The 15,751-nt window shown below is 43.3% G+C and overlaps 1 protein-coding gene across 1 annotated transcript; it reads left to right on the top strand.

Annotated features, from left to right (window-relative positions):
- The first annotated feature begins 902 nt into the window (after positions 1-902).
- oxnad1 (oxidoreductase NAD-binding domain containing 1) lies at positions 903-13,614 on the top strand. Its single transcript, XM_079522151.1, has 8 exons — positions 903-1,009; positions 1,643-1,782; positions 3,780-3,843; positions 3,992-4,095; positions 7,195-7,336; positions 10,720-10,965; positions 11,954-12,062; positions 13,049-13,614. Exons 2-8 carry the CDS (start codon positions 1,655-1,657, stop codon positions 13,204-13,206), a joined length of 951 nt encoding a protein of 316 aa, XP_079378277.1. The 5' UTR covers positions 903-1,009; positions 1,643-1,654; the 3' UTR covers positions 13,207-13,614.
- Positions 13,615-15,751: the final 2,137 nt, after the last annotated feature.

Here is a 15,751-nt window from a genome sequence, read left to right as displayed (position 1 = left end):
TGTTGCCACTTGTTCGAATGCCCCCGTCTCTTCTGTCAAAAATAGCTAAAATCGCGAAAACTAAAGAAAGCAACACTCATCTTTTACTTTCTCTAATAACAACCTTGGTTGAAAAAAAAACAAAGTTTAAGTTGTCCACTTAAACTTAAACCCCATATGGTTGAGTGGAGTCCCTCAGGGCTCTATGCTAGCAGCTCAGTTTTCTGTTGTGGGGAAAGCTTTCACTGAAAATAGCCGATCCATAAGCTTGTCGATCTGCTATTTTCAGCAAAATGCTTTGACCCACAATACGGATGCTGGGATTTAAGTGGTTAATGTAGAAAGCACAGAGGGAATGGTGGATTTATTTGTCAGACATGATGGAATCCAAGGCACATATTTTGTGGGCAAAATATGTAGCAATATATCCCCATGATGAGATTGTGTATATATACTTTGTCATCCTCCAATTAGCCACTAATACTATATAATTCATGTTGTTCCTGTTTTAAGGATTGCAAATGCAGACTGTGTAATGTTAATAATTGATGGATGATTGAATACAAACTGAATAAAATATATTTGTGCTTATGTTATGTCTTTTATTATTATTATTATTATTATTATTATTAATAATATGGAACAACAATCGAGAAGCCATGACAATTTCGTAATTTAACATCCAATTTGTCAAGAAAGACCCACCACAAATCTAATCTTGCATGGAAAAGATAACAAAATTGTCCTCTCTGATAAGAAAAAATAACGATTGGCAATACACGTCTGCATATTACTCCCAAATAACATTTCAAGAGGAAAACTGATTAGTGATGATTAACTATGTGATAAACTACCTTTTACAAAATATGCGCATCTGCACATATTATGCGCAACACATATGCGCAACACAGAGCCAAACACACCAATCACTTCCGGGTACAGAAGAAGTCACCCAGTCAGTATGTTATCTAATAGAGCATTAGCCATTAAACCATGAAGATCATCTGAGAAGAAACTTTACCCTGTTTTGGTGAGGACAAAAAATAAAATAAAAACAACAGTTTAGTAACGCTAGTTACGCTGTTTTGGAGTGTACATAAACAGTCTATGAACGTAAAGGAGGCAATCATGGGAATGGCAAGTTGGCAACCGAGCGACAGCCTGGTCTTTGACAGCTATATATCGGCTAACCCAAATCTAGTTACTAACGTTAATTTGAATGAACTTAATCGTCACTTTGAATTGCCCTGCGTGAAGTATTGGTCATACTAACTGTAACAATTAACTTAGTTGGTACAGAAGTGAGATAACATGAAATTGATTGATTGGTTGATTGATTGAACATTTTTATTTCACAGTATGCAGAATGGGTACATTTCAAACGAAAGCACGAGTCAATACAAAAACGGTTACTGTGGACGACAGACACCATTATTAAGCATTACACTTGTTAACAACAGAACAGGGTCCACCATTTTCAATTCATCAGAACATTAGTACAAAACAAATATACACTTCTATGTCACTCACCGTAGTCATATTGTCTTTCCGTTACCTTCTCGATTATGGACCAGTCCCACTCTCCCACATATACAGTAGCATGTCATGCTTTGTTAAGTGTCTATGTTTACGTGGTGGTTGTTGTTGTGTTGTCCTTTACTAGCTGTGTGGATCCATGCTGCTGCCACAGGCCACGATGAGCGTCCCCTGTGTCCTGACCACAGCTGCTCGAACCTTCACCCTGGCAGCAGGTGGTCTGCTCCGTTCCCGGCTATTGTGCCCCGCTTGCTCCACCATCACAAGGTGGGTTTCATGAGCATCTAGAACTGTGTTTTTTTTAAAAACCTTTTTCATGTCAAGGCCCACTATTTATTCACCATTTGAGCCACGGACCACCAGGTTTTGACCTCGCATACCCAAAACTAAAGAATATTTTGCTGTCGTTGGATTTTGTCCACAATTCCATGCTGTATCGATGTTGGTACCATTAGGAGAGATAACAGGCAAACGATCAAAATAACAATTCCTCTACGTTCTCTAATTGTGTAGATTTCTTGAAAATTAAGTATTGCATATGTTTAACAATAATTTAAGTCTTGAGAGCGTAAAATGAAACATGTTTCATGTTACGCTCTCAAGAGTTGTAGATCTATTAGTTTATCAACTCTCCATAATTTAGCTGGGGACCACATAGCCGCAATTTGCAACTGGAGTTGCAATACCCTCCATTGAATCCCCATTCATCCAATTTGCATCTGCGATCTGCTTGTATTAAATGATGTTAAACCCACCAACATTGCAGCTGTAGGCCAAGCTTGAATTATCCTCATTCAATCTGCAAAGCGTCTGTTTCATAAAAATACACCATAGACATGTTATCAGCTACTTTATGTCAAGAAATTCTCTGCCGTGATATTTTTTCTGTTGGAAGCACTCGTTTTTATTAACGGGTCGTGCTGCTGCCTCCATTATGTGAAAGTTTGAACGTACGCAGGGCCGTTACCGTTAGTGACTTCAACGAGTGCTTCCAAACTCCAACACTTAGAAAAAGAATCACCTGCACAGAATTGCTTGACAGAAAGTAGCTCATAACATGTCTACAGTGGATTTTTATGAAACAAACGCTTTGCCGTTTGAAAGAGGACAATTCAATCTTTCCCTACAGCTGCAATGTTGGTGAGTTTAACGTTGTTTAATACAAGCGGATCGGAAATACAATTTGGATCAATTGCAACTCTAGATTCATCCCATTATAAAACAATCTAGAGTTGCAAATTGCGGCTAGGAACCACATGGAAGGACCACTGGTAGTCCGCCGGAGCACTGGTTGAAAACCACTGATCTAGAACATTTCCAACAAATCCATCCTATGAAACAAAGACTTGACAGTTGACAAAGAGGATGCTATACGCACAGGTGCAATACTGGTTTGTTTAATCATCGTTTAATACAATCAGATTGTATTCTGTTTCGTGAATGGGATGTGACTATAGGGGGTGTTGCAACTTGTAAGCAGATTAAGTTGCTTGTGGCTATATACTTACTACCTAGACCAGGGGTTCTCAAACTTTTTCATGTCAAGGACCCCCAAATTGATACTCATTAGCCTGCAGACCCCCCATTTGAAAATGCATGCCCAGGACCCCCATAAGAGAAGATTTTTACGGCTCTAGCAGTGATTCTCAACAATTTTCATTTCAAGGGCCCCCGGTCCCACATTTAATGGCATTTCTATCTCCGGGACCCCAATGTATATTGTTAAATCAAAGTTAATTTAACTCTAAGTTACAGACCCACAAGGGTCCATTTGGTTCCATTTGTAAACTGTCTGAGTTACAGACACAATTGGGTACATTTGGTTCCTAACTATCATTTAGCTGGGGACCCCCTGGAACTCCCTCAAGGACTCCTAGGGGTCCCCGGACCCCACTTTGGGAACCACTGACCTAAACTCCTACTACCTACCTTATAATCTAGACTAGTATACCGGTAGTAACTTTGTTACAGTTTGGTGCACTAGTTAATAAATACCAGTACACTCTCGGAGTTACACATTTGGTTCCATTTGTTTGAGGACTTTCCTGTGTACTAGTACTAGCTATTGCACCCGGAAGTACTTGCCAAGTTTGAGCATATCATTTACCTGAAGTTTGTTGGAGCAAGTTGACAGCGAGGTAAAAGTCCACTTGTTTTGTGCTGTCCGCTACGAGAGCATGTGAATCTGCTTGTCCGTTAGAGACATGTGACTCTGTTTAGATGTGTGCCAGCAGCAAAAACAACTTGTCTTTTATATTTGGCAGGAAAATGTCATCTGAAAGACAAATGGACCATTTAGAAAGAACGGCCAACAACAACAGACAAAATGTAAGTTGATGTTTTGTCACGGGAATGGAGTAATTTGACAGTATCATTAAGCAAAGATGGTTATTTGTGAGGTTATCTGTTAGTTAATCTATTAATTTCCGTCCCTATGTGTACACTTAAGTATTACCGGTATGTCTTTCTACCTCAGGCTGTGTATACAGCAAAGGTGTGTGGCATGATGAACGAGTCGGACACAGTAAAACGCTTGAGACTGGCTGTTCCTCCGGACTTCAACTTCAGAGCAGGACAATGGTGAGTAGGCATTGACTTTTGACTGCTGACGAAAAGGCAGCCGTTGATGGTGTTATTATTGTTATGTAGATCTAAAGATATAGACCACAACAAAAGAATGAATACAGTACAAAGTAAAATAAAACATTGATTGGTTGTACTAGAGAAACTACACTAGTAATATTTCTGTCTTGCCCTGTCCAGAAGCAAGAAAGCAATGTAATAGAAAGTTGAGTAACAGTCTGTTCCTCTTGCACAGTCCACTGTAATGCTTCTCTTCGCCACAAGGGGGAACCATTGTCTTGAAAAAACAAAATTAAGTTCTCCATATGACTTGTATCTGCACTGTGTTGTTGAGTGTGAGATCTCAGTCAGTGTGCAGTATAAGATAAACAATTACACTTAGCAGACTCTTATCCAGAACAACTTACAAAGTGCAAGAGATGAGTATAAGTGGCTTGCCATAAACACTAGTGAGACAACAAATGGGTAAAGCGTCCAAATAAAAGCAGAGGTTTGTCCTTGTTCTCTAGGCTAGGGAGTGCACATACAAAGACACACAAATCGGCCTTTTATACCAGGGAGTGTGTGTGGCTGTGCACAGGTTTGCTCTGATCAAGCCAACAGTGCCGGAGATTAGCTGTACATGGACGGAATGACACGCACACACGCACACACACACACACACACACACACACACACACACACACACACACACACACACACACATATATATATATATATATATATATATATATATATATATATATATATATATATATACACACACACACAGCAAGATTGCCTGGTGAAGATAATTACGGCAAGTAATGCACCAAGATTGACTCACATTTGGCTTTAAATCAAGTGACAGCCACCTGCACTAGGTTAGAAATGATAGGCCAGTCAATCTGGCCATTTTTAGCCAAATTTGAAATGTTTACCTTATAGGTTTTCAATGGTAGCCCAACGTTCAATCCCTGAATTGACCATGATCAAAAATGTATTGTTATTTATTTAATTTATTTTGGGTCAAATATTAGATTGACTGGCCTATGAGCCTGTGATTGTGCTGCTAGTTTTGTCTTCATTGCTCAAACAGAACCCAAAAGACATTATGATAGGGCCTAGGGGTGGCACGGTGTCCTAATGGCAACGACGTTCCTGTTCAGTAGCGGAAAGGTCACCCGGTGGTGAGTGGCCCAGCCAGGCACATTCTGTTGGACTGCCCTTGGCCAGGACACTGTGCAGTCTGCACCTGCTCATGTATTGTAATTGGCTCAGTTAAATACAGATCTGATCATTACGATCTGTCAGTCAAATGAAATCAACTGCATCTCAAGTACAACGTGGGCACTTCGACTTCACGGATCTTTGAACACACTTCCTGTTTAATTAATGAATGTACTATCCGTGTGCATCCATACAGAAGACTGATGGTGACTTTCCCGTTTATACGAGAGGTGAGGTGAGGATGAGCCCCGCCGTGTTGCTCTGAAACGTCACCATTCTTGCAGATTAAAATCCTTTTAATAGGAGCTACTTGGTATGCAGATTTATCCGTTTCAATTTCGAAAAAGTACAGCAGCCCATACTGTGGGTGGGCGGTTGTGAGATATGCAACAGCCGGTCAGCTGCTGGCCCCGCGGCAGCTGGTAATAAATGTAAATGGATGGAAATCCTCGAGTATCTCTGCATCTCTGAGAAAGACAAGAGTTGCACTCTCCATCTTCCAGGTGCGAGGAGGTGGGCGGAACATATGTGAGCATTTCTTTTCCCACTGCAGATCCATATTTATGATCCCTCCGAGGGTTCGTACAATGGGTTCATTGTGTTGGTGGTGGAGCCGTGCCTCCGAATGCTTTGCATTGTTTCTATCTCTCTGGGGGATAGAAACTAAACTCCGCAACTGGACTGACATTATGAGACGGTGTACGGAGAACATTGTTTTGAACATGATTCTTTTTTAGCCAGTGGTTTTCAACCAGTGGTCCCTGAGGGGGTTCCAGGTGGTCCTCAGCTAAATGATGGAGAGTTGGCTACCAAATGGACCCTTATAGATCTTTAACTCTTGAGAGCGTAAAATGTTAAAATGAGTTAAAAAAAAATCTGCATTATTATTTACAAGAAGACTACACAATTAGAGATAATGTAGAATAATGTTGCCTCTCCTATGGTATCAACATCAATGCAGCATGGAATTTTGGACAAAATCCTATCCAACGATAACAAAATATTCTTTAGTTTTGTGTCTGAGAGGGTAAATGTCATCAAATGGTGCGTGGCTCAAATGCAAATAAAGGTCCTTGATATGAAAAGGGTTGAAAACCACTGATTTTTAGCGATCAGAATCACAAATGGCAATAGAGAATCTGCGGACACTATCACAGGTTCTTATCAGCAGGGGGGCAGTATAAAAAAAGAGTGGATGTGGTGTTGGCATGTGGGGGACAGGGCCAATTAGGCAACAGGGGCACACAGTGCAAGACGATACACATGGCAAGTCTCAGTGCTTAAGTAACAGATGTTTGGAGTTTGTGGAAGTAATAAGGGTTGTACCCGTTTGACCATAATTCACATGCCAGCCATTTTTCTCTTACATCATACTTAATGGTGTGCTACGCAAAAGTAGCCGGAATAGCCGATATACAGGCTCACAGCATGTATTAACAACAGCTCGTCACTAAATAGCAACTACTATTTATCCGTTTCCTGAAAAGTAATAGTTTTAGACATACAGTGCAATGTTTCCGCCCATGAGCTGCGATATATGAAATGGGATTATGCTGCTGACCGAAACTGACCCCTATAAATAAAATAATTTGAATCTATGAAATGGGATTTTGGGCTGCTGACTGACCCCCATAAATAAAATAACGATATGAATCTATGAAATGGGATTTTGGGCTGCTCACTGACCCCTATAAATAAAATAATAATTTGAATCTATGAAATGGGATTGGGGCTGCTGACTGACTGACTGACTGACTGACTGACTGACCCCTATACATAAAATAATGATTTGAATCTAAATGCATTTTGAAGTAAACGCACACATTATTATATAAAATGGCTAAGTTATATAAAACAATCGATTCAGTTCAAATGCATTGTTTTCAGGGTGGACTTCTTCATCCCTGGAATGGAGACGGTGGGGGGCTTCTCCATGTGTTCCAGCCCAGGCTTGCTGCAGAGAGAAGGCGTGATTGAGCTGGCTGTCAAGTACGCCAAACACCCCCCAGCACACTGGATCCACACCCAGGTAAACAAACAACCCCCAGCACACTGGATCCACACCCAGGTAAACAAACAACCACCAGCACACTGGATCCACACCCAGGTAAACAAACAACCCCCAGCACACTGGATCCACACCCAGGTAAACAAACACCCCCCCCCCCCCCCCCCCCCCCCCCCCCAGCACACTGGATCCACACCTAGGTAAACAAACACCCCCAGGCCAGCACACTGGATCCACACCCAGGTAAACAAACACCCCCCCAGCACACTGGATCCACACCCAGGTAAACAAACACCCCCCCAGCACACTGGATCCACACCCAGGTAAACAAACACCCCCCCAGCACACTGGATCCACACCCAGGTAAACAAACACCCCCCCAGCTCACTGGATCCCCACCCAGGTAAACAAACACCCCCCAGGCCAGCACACTGGATCCACACCCAGGTAAACAAACACCCCCCAGGCCAGCACACTGGATCCACACCCAGGTAAACAAACACCCCCCAGCACACTGGATCCACACCCAGGTAAGTGCACATGAAGGCGGCTGCCTTAGTCCATCCAGACCAGTTTGTTCAGCTGGGTTGGCACTTGGCAGTATCTCCAAAATGACACTTCAGCGGGTATTTTGGCTGTTCTTGCACCTCCTACCTAGATGTTCTGACTAGCCGCAAAAGGTTTGGCTACTATGATTGATCAGATGCACACACACACACACACACACACACACACACACACACACACACACACACACACACACACACACACACACACACACACAGAGTTGGGCTTGTACAGTACAGTACAGTAGTACAGCACCACTCAGTTCAGGCGGGTCAGATTTTTTTGTATTATTTAGACAGAGTATTATTTTCTACCCCTTTTTCTCCCAATTTATTTAGAACCCACAACCTCCGTGGTGGTGGGCAGGGACTTTACCACTGCGCCACCCGAGCGCCTACATGAGCAGGTGTTCCTATTTTAATCGGGTGAAGTATTTTATTTTGGAATGATACTCTTCAAACCTTGGCCTATTTTTGAGAGGCGCTAGGCGCTTGCCCCTCCTATGTCCAGCTTTGAGGGTTTGTGTGAACACAAACATTGAAGACAAAAGTGAGGACGCAAATTGTGGTTGGCCAGAATGAGATTTAGGCATAGCTTTACTGAGTTTACGTTTGGGAATACCTGATTGCGACCGTTCAGAGGTTGCCAGATTTGATCCGGGGCGAGCATGTTTTGAGGCGAGCGGTATATCATTTTATGAAAGGGTATAATCAGGCCCAAACGAGGGGCCTGGCCCTGGTCTGAACACTTTGGCCCTCATTTATCAATTGAGTGTAAAATCTGCCCCAAATTCGAGTGTAGGTTTCGTAGTACACCCACGTCGCCACGGCATTTATAAAGTGATCGCAAACAGCTGATCCTTCCTTAATTTCGTTCCGACGTTAATAAATGTGACGGCTGAAATCTATCTGGCACGCCCTATGAAATCAAGCCTCGCCCTCGTTTTTGCGACATGAACAACTGCAGTACGACCTTGGAAACCATAGTTACATGACGAAAAAAGTAAATAAAAACGTTTCCCGCCTTGCCTTGCTGCCCGCCTCACCCCCCCCCTCTCATACACACACACAGACACACGCATGCACATGCAACTTGCAAGCAACTGTCACTGTGTGTTGTTAGTTGTATACAATTATTAAAGTGTTTATTCATTTAATATACAACAAGATTAGTGAACGAAAACATGAACCTGTGATTCTGTGAAGCATTAATTAAATAACATTGCTCCTGTTCTATCTGTCTCTGTCACTGTCGTGACCTGCATGCACGTTTATGACATTACTGTATATTAGACTGCCTCCCTACCCTGTGGCTCAGTCAGTTTAGAGCTGGTCCAGTTTAACTTCAAGGTTTGTGCATGCAACTATCTGGTTAGTAAACCACAGCATGCAAGCCGCCTTTGTTTTAAATGGCCCCCCCCCCCCTCTCCATGCTAATTTGCCCAGTCAATCATTTGATCCACGCTGCGCGCCTGCTGTGTGTTGTTAGTTGTAGCCTATATTAAATGATTAAAGTATTTACCGGTATTCCTTTATTATAGCCTAAATGGTAAATGGTGCATTTATATAGCGCCTTTATCCAATGCGCTTTACATAGATTGTGCATTACATTCACCCATTCACACACACACTCATACACCGATTGCGGCTGAAGCCATGCAAGGTACCAACCAGCACATCGGGAGCAATTTGGGGTTCAGTGTCTTGCCCAAGGACACTTCGACATGTAGACAGGAGGAGCCGGGATTCGAACCGCCGACCCATGGATCATTGGACGACCTGCTCTACCTCCTGAGCCACAGCCACAGCCGCCCCTACAACAATAGGCTATAATAAACCATGAATTAAATAACAAATATAGGCGCACACACACGCTGCTGTTTTGCAACATCTCCTCTCCTGTCCTGTCTGTCTGTCTCTATCACTGTGGTCCGTTCATGACACCGTGATCTGGTGCAAGTTTATGACAATCTATTTAGATTACCTCGCTAGTCGCTGCAGTCACTGGGCTGTCAACTGTCAATATGAATGTGCAGCCTAAACCAGCCTCATGTGGCACTGGTGGGCTGGCAGCCTGGCTGGATTAGCCTACCTATCTCCGAAGCGGTCCCCTGCACTTTCGGTGGCACGCCGGCACGGCACATTTGGCATTCGAGTGACACGTTGGGTTTATCCTTAAAACGACGAGATGTAACTCGAGAAAGACATCTACAGGCTGTAGATTGCACTATAGCCTACCTGTTGGTTGGTAGACTTGACTATAGCTGCAGCACTGCAAATGCCTCTCTCGGGGGGGGGGCACCGGCATGCGCTCATGCAAAACTGTTTAAATGGCTTAAGCATCTAACTTGCAACATTGTTTTTAATTGCGCGATTTTAATTGCTTGGAAATATCCTACAAATTTCATATGACATGCCTTTACAAAATATATTTTTTCACATGTATTATTAGTTTTATACATTTTACGAGTGAAAACATGTTTAGATGCCTGTGACAGCATGTCAGCAGTTCAGACAATGCTGCTCCGCTTGTGTACGACAGAAAAACAGCTGAGGACAAAGCCTACGACAGCTCCAGACCTAACGTGATTTTTGTCCTGGCTCACGTTCAAGTTCAAGGTTTTGCGGAAATGACAAATGCCGGAAATTGCGGGAATTCCGGCGTGCACCCATATTTTGGCGGACGCCGCTTTGATAAATGAGGGCCTTTATCTGTCTACATATATCATTTGCTTATCGCTCTCTTTAACGCCATCATTTGTCTATCTTTGTTTTTCCTCTCACTCCACCTCCCACATCTCCTTGCCATTTCCCCTTCTTTTTGTCTTTCCTTTCTAGTGTGCGTTGGGTTCCCAGGTCGCCATGAGGGTGGGCGGTGACTTCTTCTTTGACCCCGCGCCCTCGGAGCCCTCTGTGGACTTGCTGCTGGTGGCAGGGGGCGTGGGCATCAACCCCCTCTACTCCATCCTGCTGCACGCCGCCGACCTGCTGCGCTGCGGCCACGCCTCCGGTGGGAGGGACTACCACATAGGCTCCACCCACCTCTGCTACAGCGCTAAGAACTCCCCGGAGCTGCTCTTCAAGGTGTGTGTCTGTATGCGTCTGTATACAAATATCAGACGAGATGTATTTTTTTTAAATGTACTTTTTTAGGCTGATATCATGACAACAGTGTTGATTTTGACAGCAAATTTAGATTTTTGTTTTAGTCACAGTCTCTTGAATAGTTTTCATTTAGTTTTAGTCACATTTTAGTCACCTGGAATGTCTTAGTGTTAGTCTAGTTTTAGTCGACTAAATATCATAAGATTAGTCAACTAAATCTACGGTTGATTTAGTCGACTAAAATGTGTTTTGGCGGGCCTTGATGCCGTCGTAATGACTTTAATGCTGCGACGTGTTGTGAGCTTGTAGATCTGCTATTTTCTGTATGCAACCAAGTGTAAACATATTTTCTATATATATATATATGGGGGTCCGCGGCCAAATTCAGATAATTCTGGGGGTCCTTGACATGAAAAAGGATGAGCACAACTGACACAGAAACATAGGTTTTTTCAGAAAACTGTCAGGATTTAGAAGACATTTTGTAGAATCGTCCTCAGGTCTAAATGGGTTAATGATACATTAATATTTGTACTGTAGCGCAAATGGTGTCAGCAGTACTTACGGCACACACAGCTTTACAGAGAGAGACAGCATCTAAATAACGTTAAACACTCGTCTGTCTAGGAATGTTTCCCACTGCCTTATGGTTTTCTAGCTGTCTCTTAATCACCTACGTTCTCACACACACACACACACACACACACACACACACACACACACACACACACACAGAGTGAGAGACACAGTATTTGGTGGGGATCGAGCAAAGCAGCAAGTGCGTGGGTGAATACCATATCTTAACAGAAGAAACTCATTTACATAAAGGCCTATCTTCGGCATGCGTGTACTGATGTATGAAGTTTGAAGTAGCTTATGTCATGCATGCATAAATGAACTGTGTGTGTGTGTGTGTGTGTGTGTGTGTGTGTGTGTGTGGTGTGCGTGTGCGTGCTCTCGCTCTCAGAATACCATCATGGAGGTGTGCCAGGAGTTCCCTGACAAGTTGTCCTGTAAATTCCACATTACGCAACAGAGCACGAATTTCGAACAACAGCTCCAACCCTATGTCAGCCGTAAGTAACAGGCAATGCACAGTAACACACACACACACACACACACCTTATCGCCACCATGCACAGAGCGTGGGTGGTGTGCAGGTCAGTGCTGATGACACGTGCACCTGGCAGCATTCGCTGTTCAGCCGCCCACAACCGCCTGACTTGATGAAAATCAGAAACATCATAGACCCACGTCCACATAAATCTGCATCTAAACCTGAGGAATATTATGTGGGAGCTATTAGAGGCAGTTCAACACGCATTGTCTCAAATGTTGTTGTGGTGCTGCTGACACTGACAGTAAATCCCCTTGGGGAACAAAAGCCTACTCCCGCACACTTTCTCTGCTTTAACTATGCTAATTTAACCAAGTGTATGGCACTTTTTTTTTAACGCACGCACGCACGCACTCACGCACGCACGCGCGCACGCACGCACTACTACAGTACTACTGGTCCTGAGTTTGATTTTTGTTTTCACGTGTAAGCATGTACATGACAAATAAAATTAACCGTGATTTTGAAAAACAACAAGGGTGTGATACTACTAGTCTTGTATGAGGTACAATTTATCATTTATATTATAGTTAAGTTATTTTAGATGTTTAGTTTATTGGCCCTAAATGGATAGTGGTTATTTATGTCCAGGTTTGTGTGTTTGTGTGTATCCCATAGCGATGATTTGATTGGCTGAGCAATGTGTGAATGTGTGTACCCACACAGAAAGCTGGCTATAGCTTTCTTTCTATGCCCAGCTTTACGTGTTCAATGTTTGTGTAAACACAAACATTGAAGACAAAAGTGAGGACGGAAACTGAGGACGCAAATTGTGATTGGCCGGAATGAGATGATATGATTAGAGCGCAACTCACTTCTTCTTCTTCCATGTACACTGTTAACCAAATGGTTAACGGTGTACATGGAAGAAGAAGGGAAAAAACCACACCTATCCCTGGTGAACACATAGGGGTAATCTGTATATTTCCTCACTGTCTTCCCCAGGTGGGAGGATCACAGAGGCGGAGCTGCAGGCTCACGTGGACCCCCAGAGGACTCTGTGCTACCTGTGTGGACCTCCACCCATGATCCAGGCCCTCTCCCAGACCCTTACGGACCTTGGCCTGCCCAAAGACAGAATCATCTTTGAGAAGTGGTGGTAGAAGCACAACCACTATAGAAACCAATAGAAATACATCAAACAACCTGGCCCTGGCCCTCTGAATCTGTACTGTAGTCCTCCGGGGCAGTCCAGCAGGCAGTGACGTGGAGTTAAGTGTCGCGTGGCAGTGCTGGCGACTGACGTGAATGCACGCATCTAAACCCAGGGCGCTGCATGCGCCACAGTGCAATCATACAGTATATGTTTTACCCTTAGCCTGCAATTCTTCACTAAGGCTTACATAACCTTCCACGGCTGAACAGTCCTGCATTCACAGAAAAGTGGGCCATCCTCTCCTTGGCTGTTACCCAACAGACTGACCTCTGCTTCTGAGACTGGAAGATCATTCCTTTCCACCTGACATTCTGACGAGACTAAGGGCCCTATTTTGCGTGTCTTAAGTACCAGGTCTTAGTCTTATGACTTAACTTAAGACCTGGAGGTGTGGCTGTTTGGCCACTCAAAATAGCTAAACAAAATTGGCCACGCCTCTAGGTCTTAAATTAAGTCATAAGACCTGGTACTAAAGACATGCAAAAATAGGGCCCTAAGACTGAGAATCTGTTGTTTTGCGTGCACAGGACCTTTTATTTTTTTATTTTTTTTATTTTTTTTACAGCTTATCGGCTTTGAGTGGTTGGCCGTGCTGTTTGTCACCCTGTGGAGTATCGCAACAGGTCTACAGCTGTGGCATATAACTTCATCTGTAGTACCAAATGGTACCAAGCTTACAGTGGGGGTGGGGGGGGGGGGGGTCAACTCTCAGTCCAATGAGAGGAAGCTCCAATAAAGATGGACTGAGAAGACTATTTATGAACTCACCTTGAAACTCATACGAGTAATAAATATTTATTTATATTTTTATATTTATTTATTACTCGTATATTATATTCACACACCCACGGGCCGAGGCAACCAACCAGCGGCGTCAACTTTGGGAGTGCCTGAGGGCTTGGGCACTCACTGAAAAAATAATAAGACAAATAGCACCCACTGAGATTAAGGCTGAAGATCCCCTCCCCCTGGTAATTTTGTCACGTAGGCACACACCTTTACGGTGTTCACAGAACAGGTATTCAAATGCTAATACGGTGGCTTTGTTCCAGTGACCGCACGGTTCATTCACACTCCGTCTCCTGCAGCAACACAACACTAACACAGTCAGCGGAGAGGCTGCTGTCTGTGTACCGTCGGCCCGTCTGTAAAGAGCCATGACTTGAGACTTGACAAACAGAGCCATCTCAGCCAAAATATCCCAAAACAATGTCCGGGGAACAGAACTGTTCCTTTTCCTCAGACTACTTTTACTTTAATTAAAAGGTAAGATGCAGTGGCTGTAATTGGGTCAAGGATCTTGCTTTCGTGAGCAATGGTGTACGAGATTGGTAATACATTGGTCAAATCATGACATTGTTAGACCATCTGGGGGAAATAAATAAATAAATCTGCGTCGTCGTCGTCCCACCTAGCTAAAGGTAAAATCCACCCGCCGCTTATGGCTGAAACAATTTAATTATTTACTGTTGATCATGCTGAAATGTTGAAACAAGATGCTGAAACAATTTAATGTGTTCGTTAATTGTTGTGAACTGAGCGCGCACCACTGTATTTATTAGCAAACTGTAAATTATAAAGTACCAAAAAAATGTTTTTTTCCCCCGCTGGGGGGGGGGGGGGGGGGGGGGGGGGCAGGGAGGCGGGGCGGGGGGCACCCACTGCCGTTATAGGAACCTGCCGCCCCTGCAACCAACCACCAGCCTCCTCATCGGGAGCAGTTCAGTATCTTGCTCAAGAACGCCTCGACACAAAGCCAGGATAGGAGGAGTTGGGGATCGAAATATGGAACCTTTGGTTCCCAGATGGCCGCCATACGTCCTGAGCCAATGCTGCCAAGAGTATGAGGGGTGTGTTGAGGTCAATACAAATAACAGCAAAGTGTTCTTTCACACTGCACACAATGTCTGAAGAATGACTTGTTTCCATCAAAACACATACGTACATGCTCATTGGATAAATGCCGGGGTAGTTGTTATTTTTGAGCAGTGCTAACCGCTCCAACTTGTGACTTTGTTTGGGTGTCTATGCATTATTATTCCTCCCCCCTGTGATGTCATGTAGGTCTATACATCATCATCATACATACATCATCATGATAAAAAGGCACCACTCACTTCACATGGGTGTGATTTTTAGAATGCCAGATATATTTAATGATTTCTGTACAGTCATTTGCATTATTTATTTACAGCAGTCTTGTGGGATATGGTGTGACTACTATTTTATTAGGAATTTTAAAAGCGCCCACAACTCCGAGTATGATGATCTAAAAATCACAGAATAGCTTTTAAAAGCAATATGTTGAAAACACCAATATCCAAAGTGGTCCATAGCAGATCTGCATTGTGGACTATCATCTCCTCCTGGCTGATTTATCTTTCCTCCTGGCTGAGGAAATATCAATATATATTTTCAAAAATGTTTCTTGCGTATACAGTGAATAATGATTTTGTTGCAGTTGGGCTGTTTTGGAATTGTTTTATTATTTA

Source organism: Electrona antarctica, assembly GCF_951216825.1.
Source record: "Electrona antarctica genome assembly, chromosome: 15".
In the NCBI taxonomy this organism is placed as follows: domain Eukaryota; kingdom Metazoa; phylum Chordata; class Actinopteri; order Myctophiformes; family Myctophidae; genus Electrona; species Electrona antarctica.
Note: the sequence above shows the minus strand (reverse complement) of the source record. Positions and strands in the feature narration are given on the sequence as shown.

Coding starts and splice junctions, on each gene's coding strand:
- oxnad1 (XM_079522151.1), top strand. CDS start 1,655: ATGCTGCTGCCACAGGCCACGATGAGCGTCCCCTGTGTCCTGACCACA. Junction 1,783..3,779: donor GCTTGCTCCACCATCACAAG/GTGGGTTTCATG, acceptor TATATTTGGCAG/GAAAATGTCATCTGAAAGAC. Junction 7,337..10,719: donor CACACTGGATCCACACCCAG/GTAAACAAACAA, acceptor TTTCCTTTCTAG/TGTGCGTTGGGTTCCCAGGT.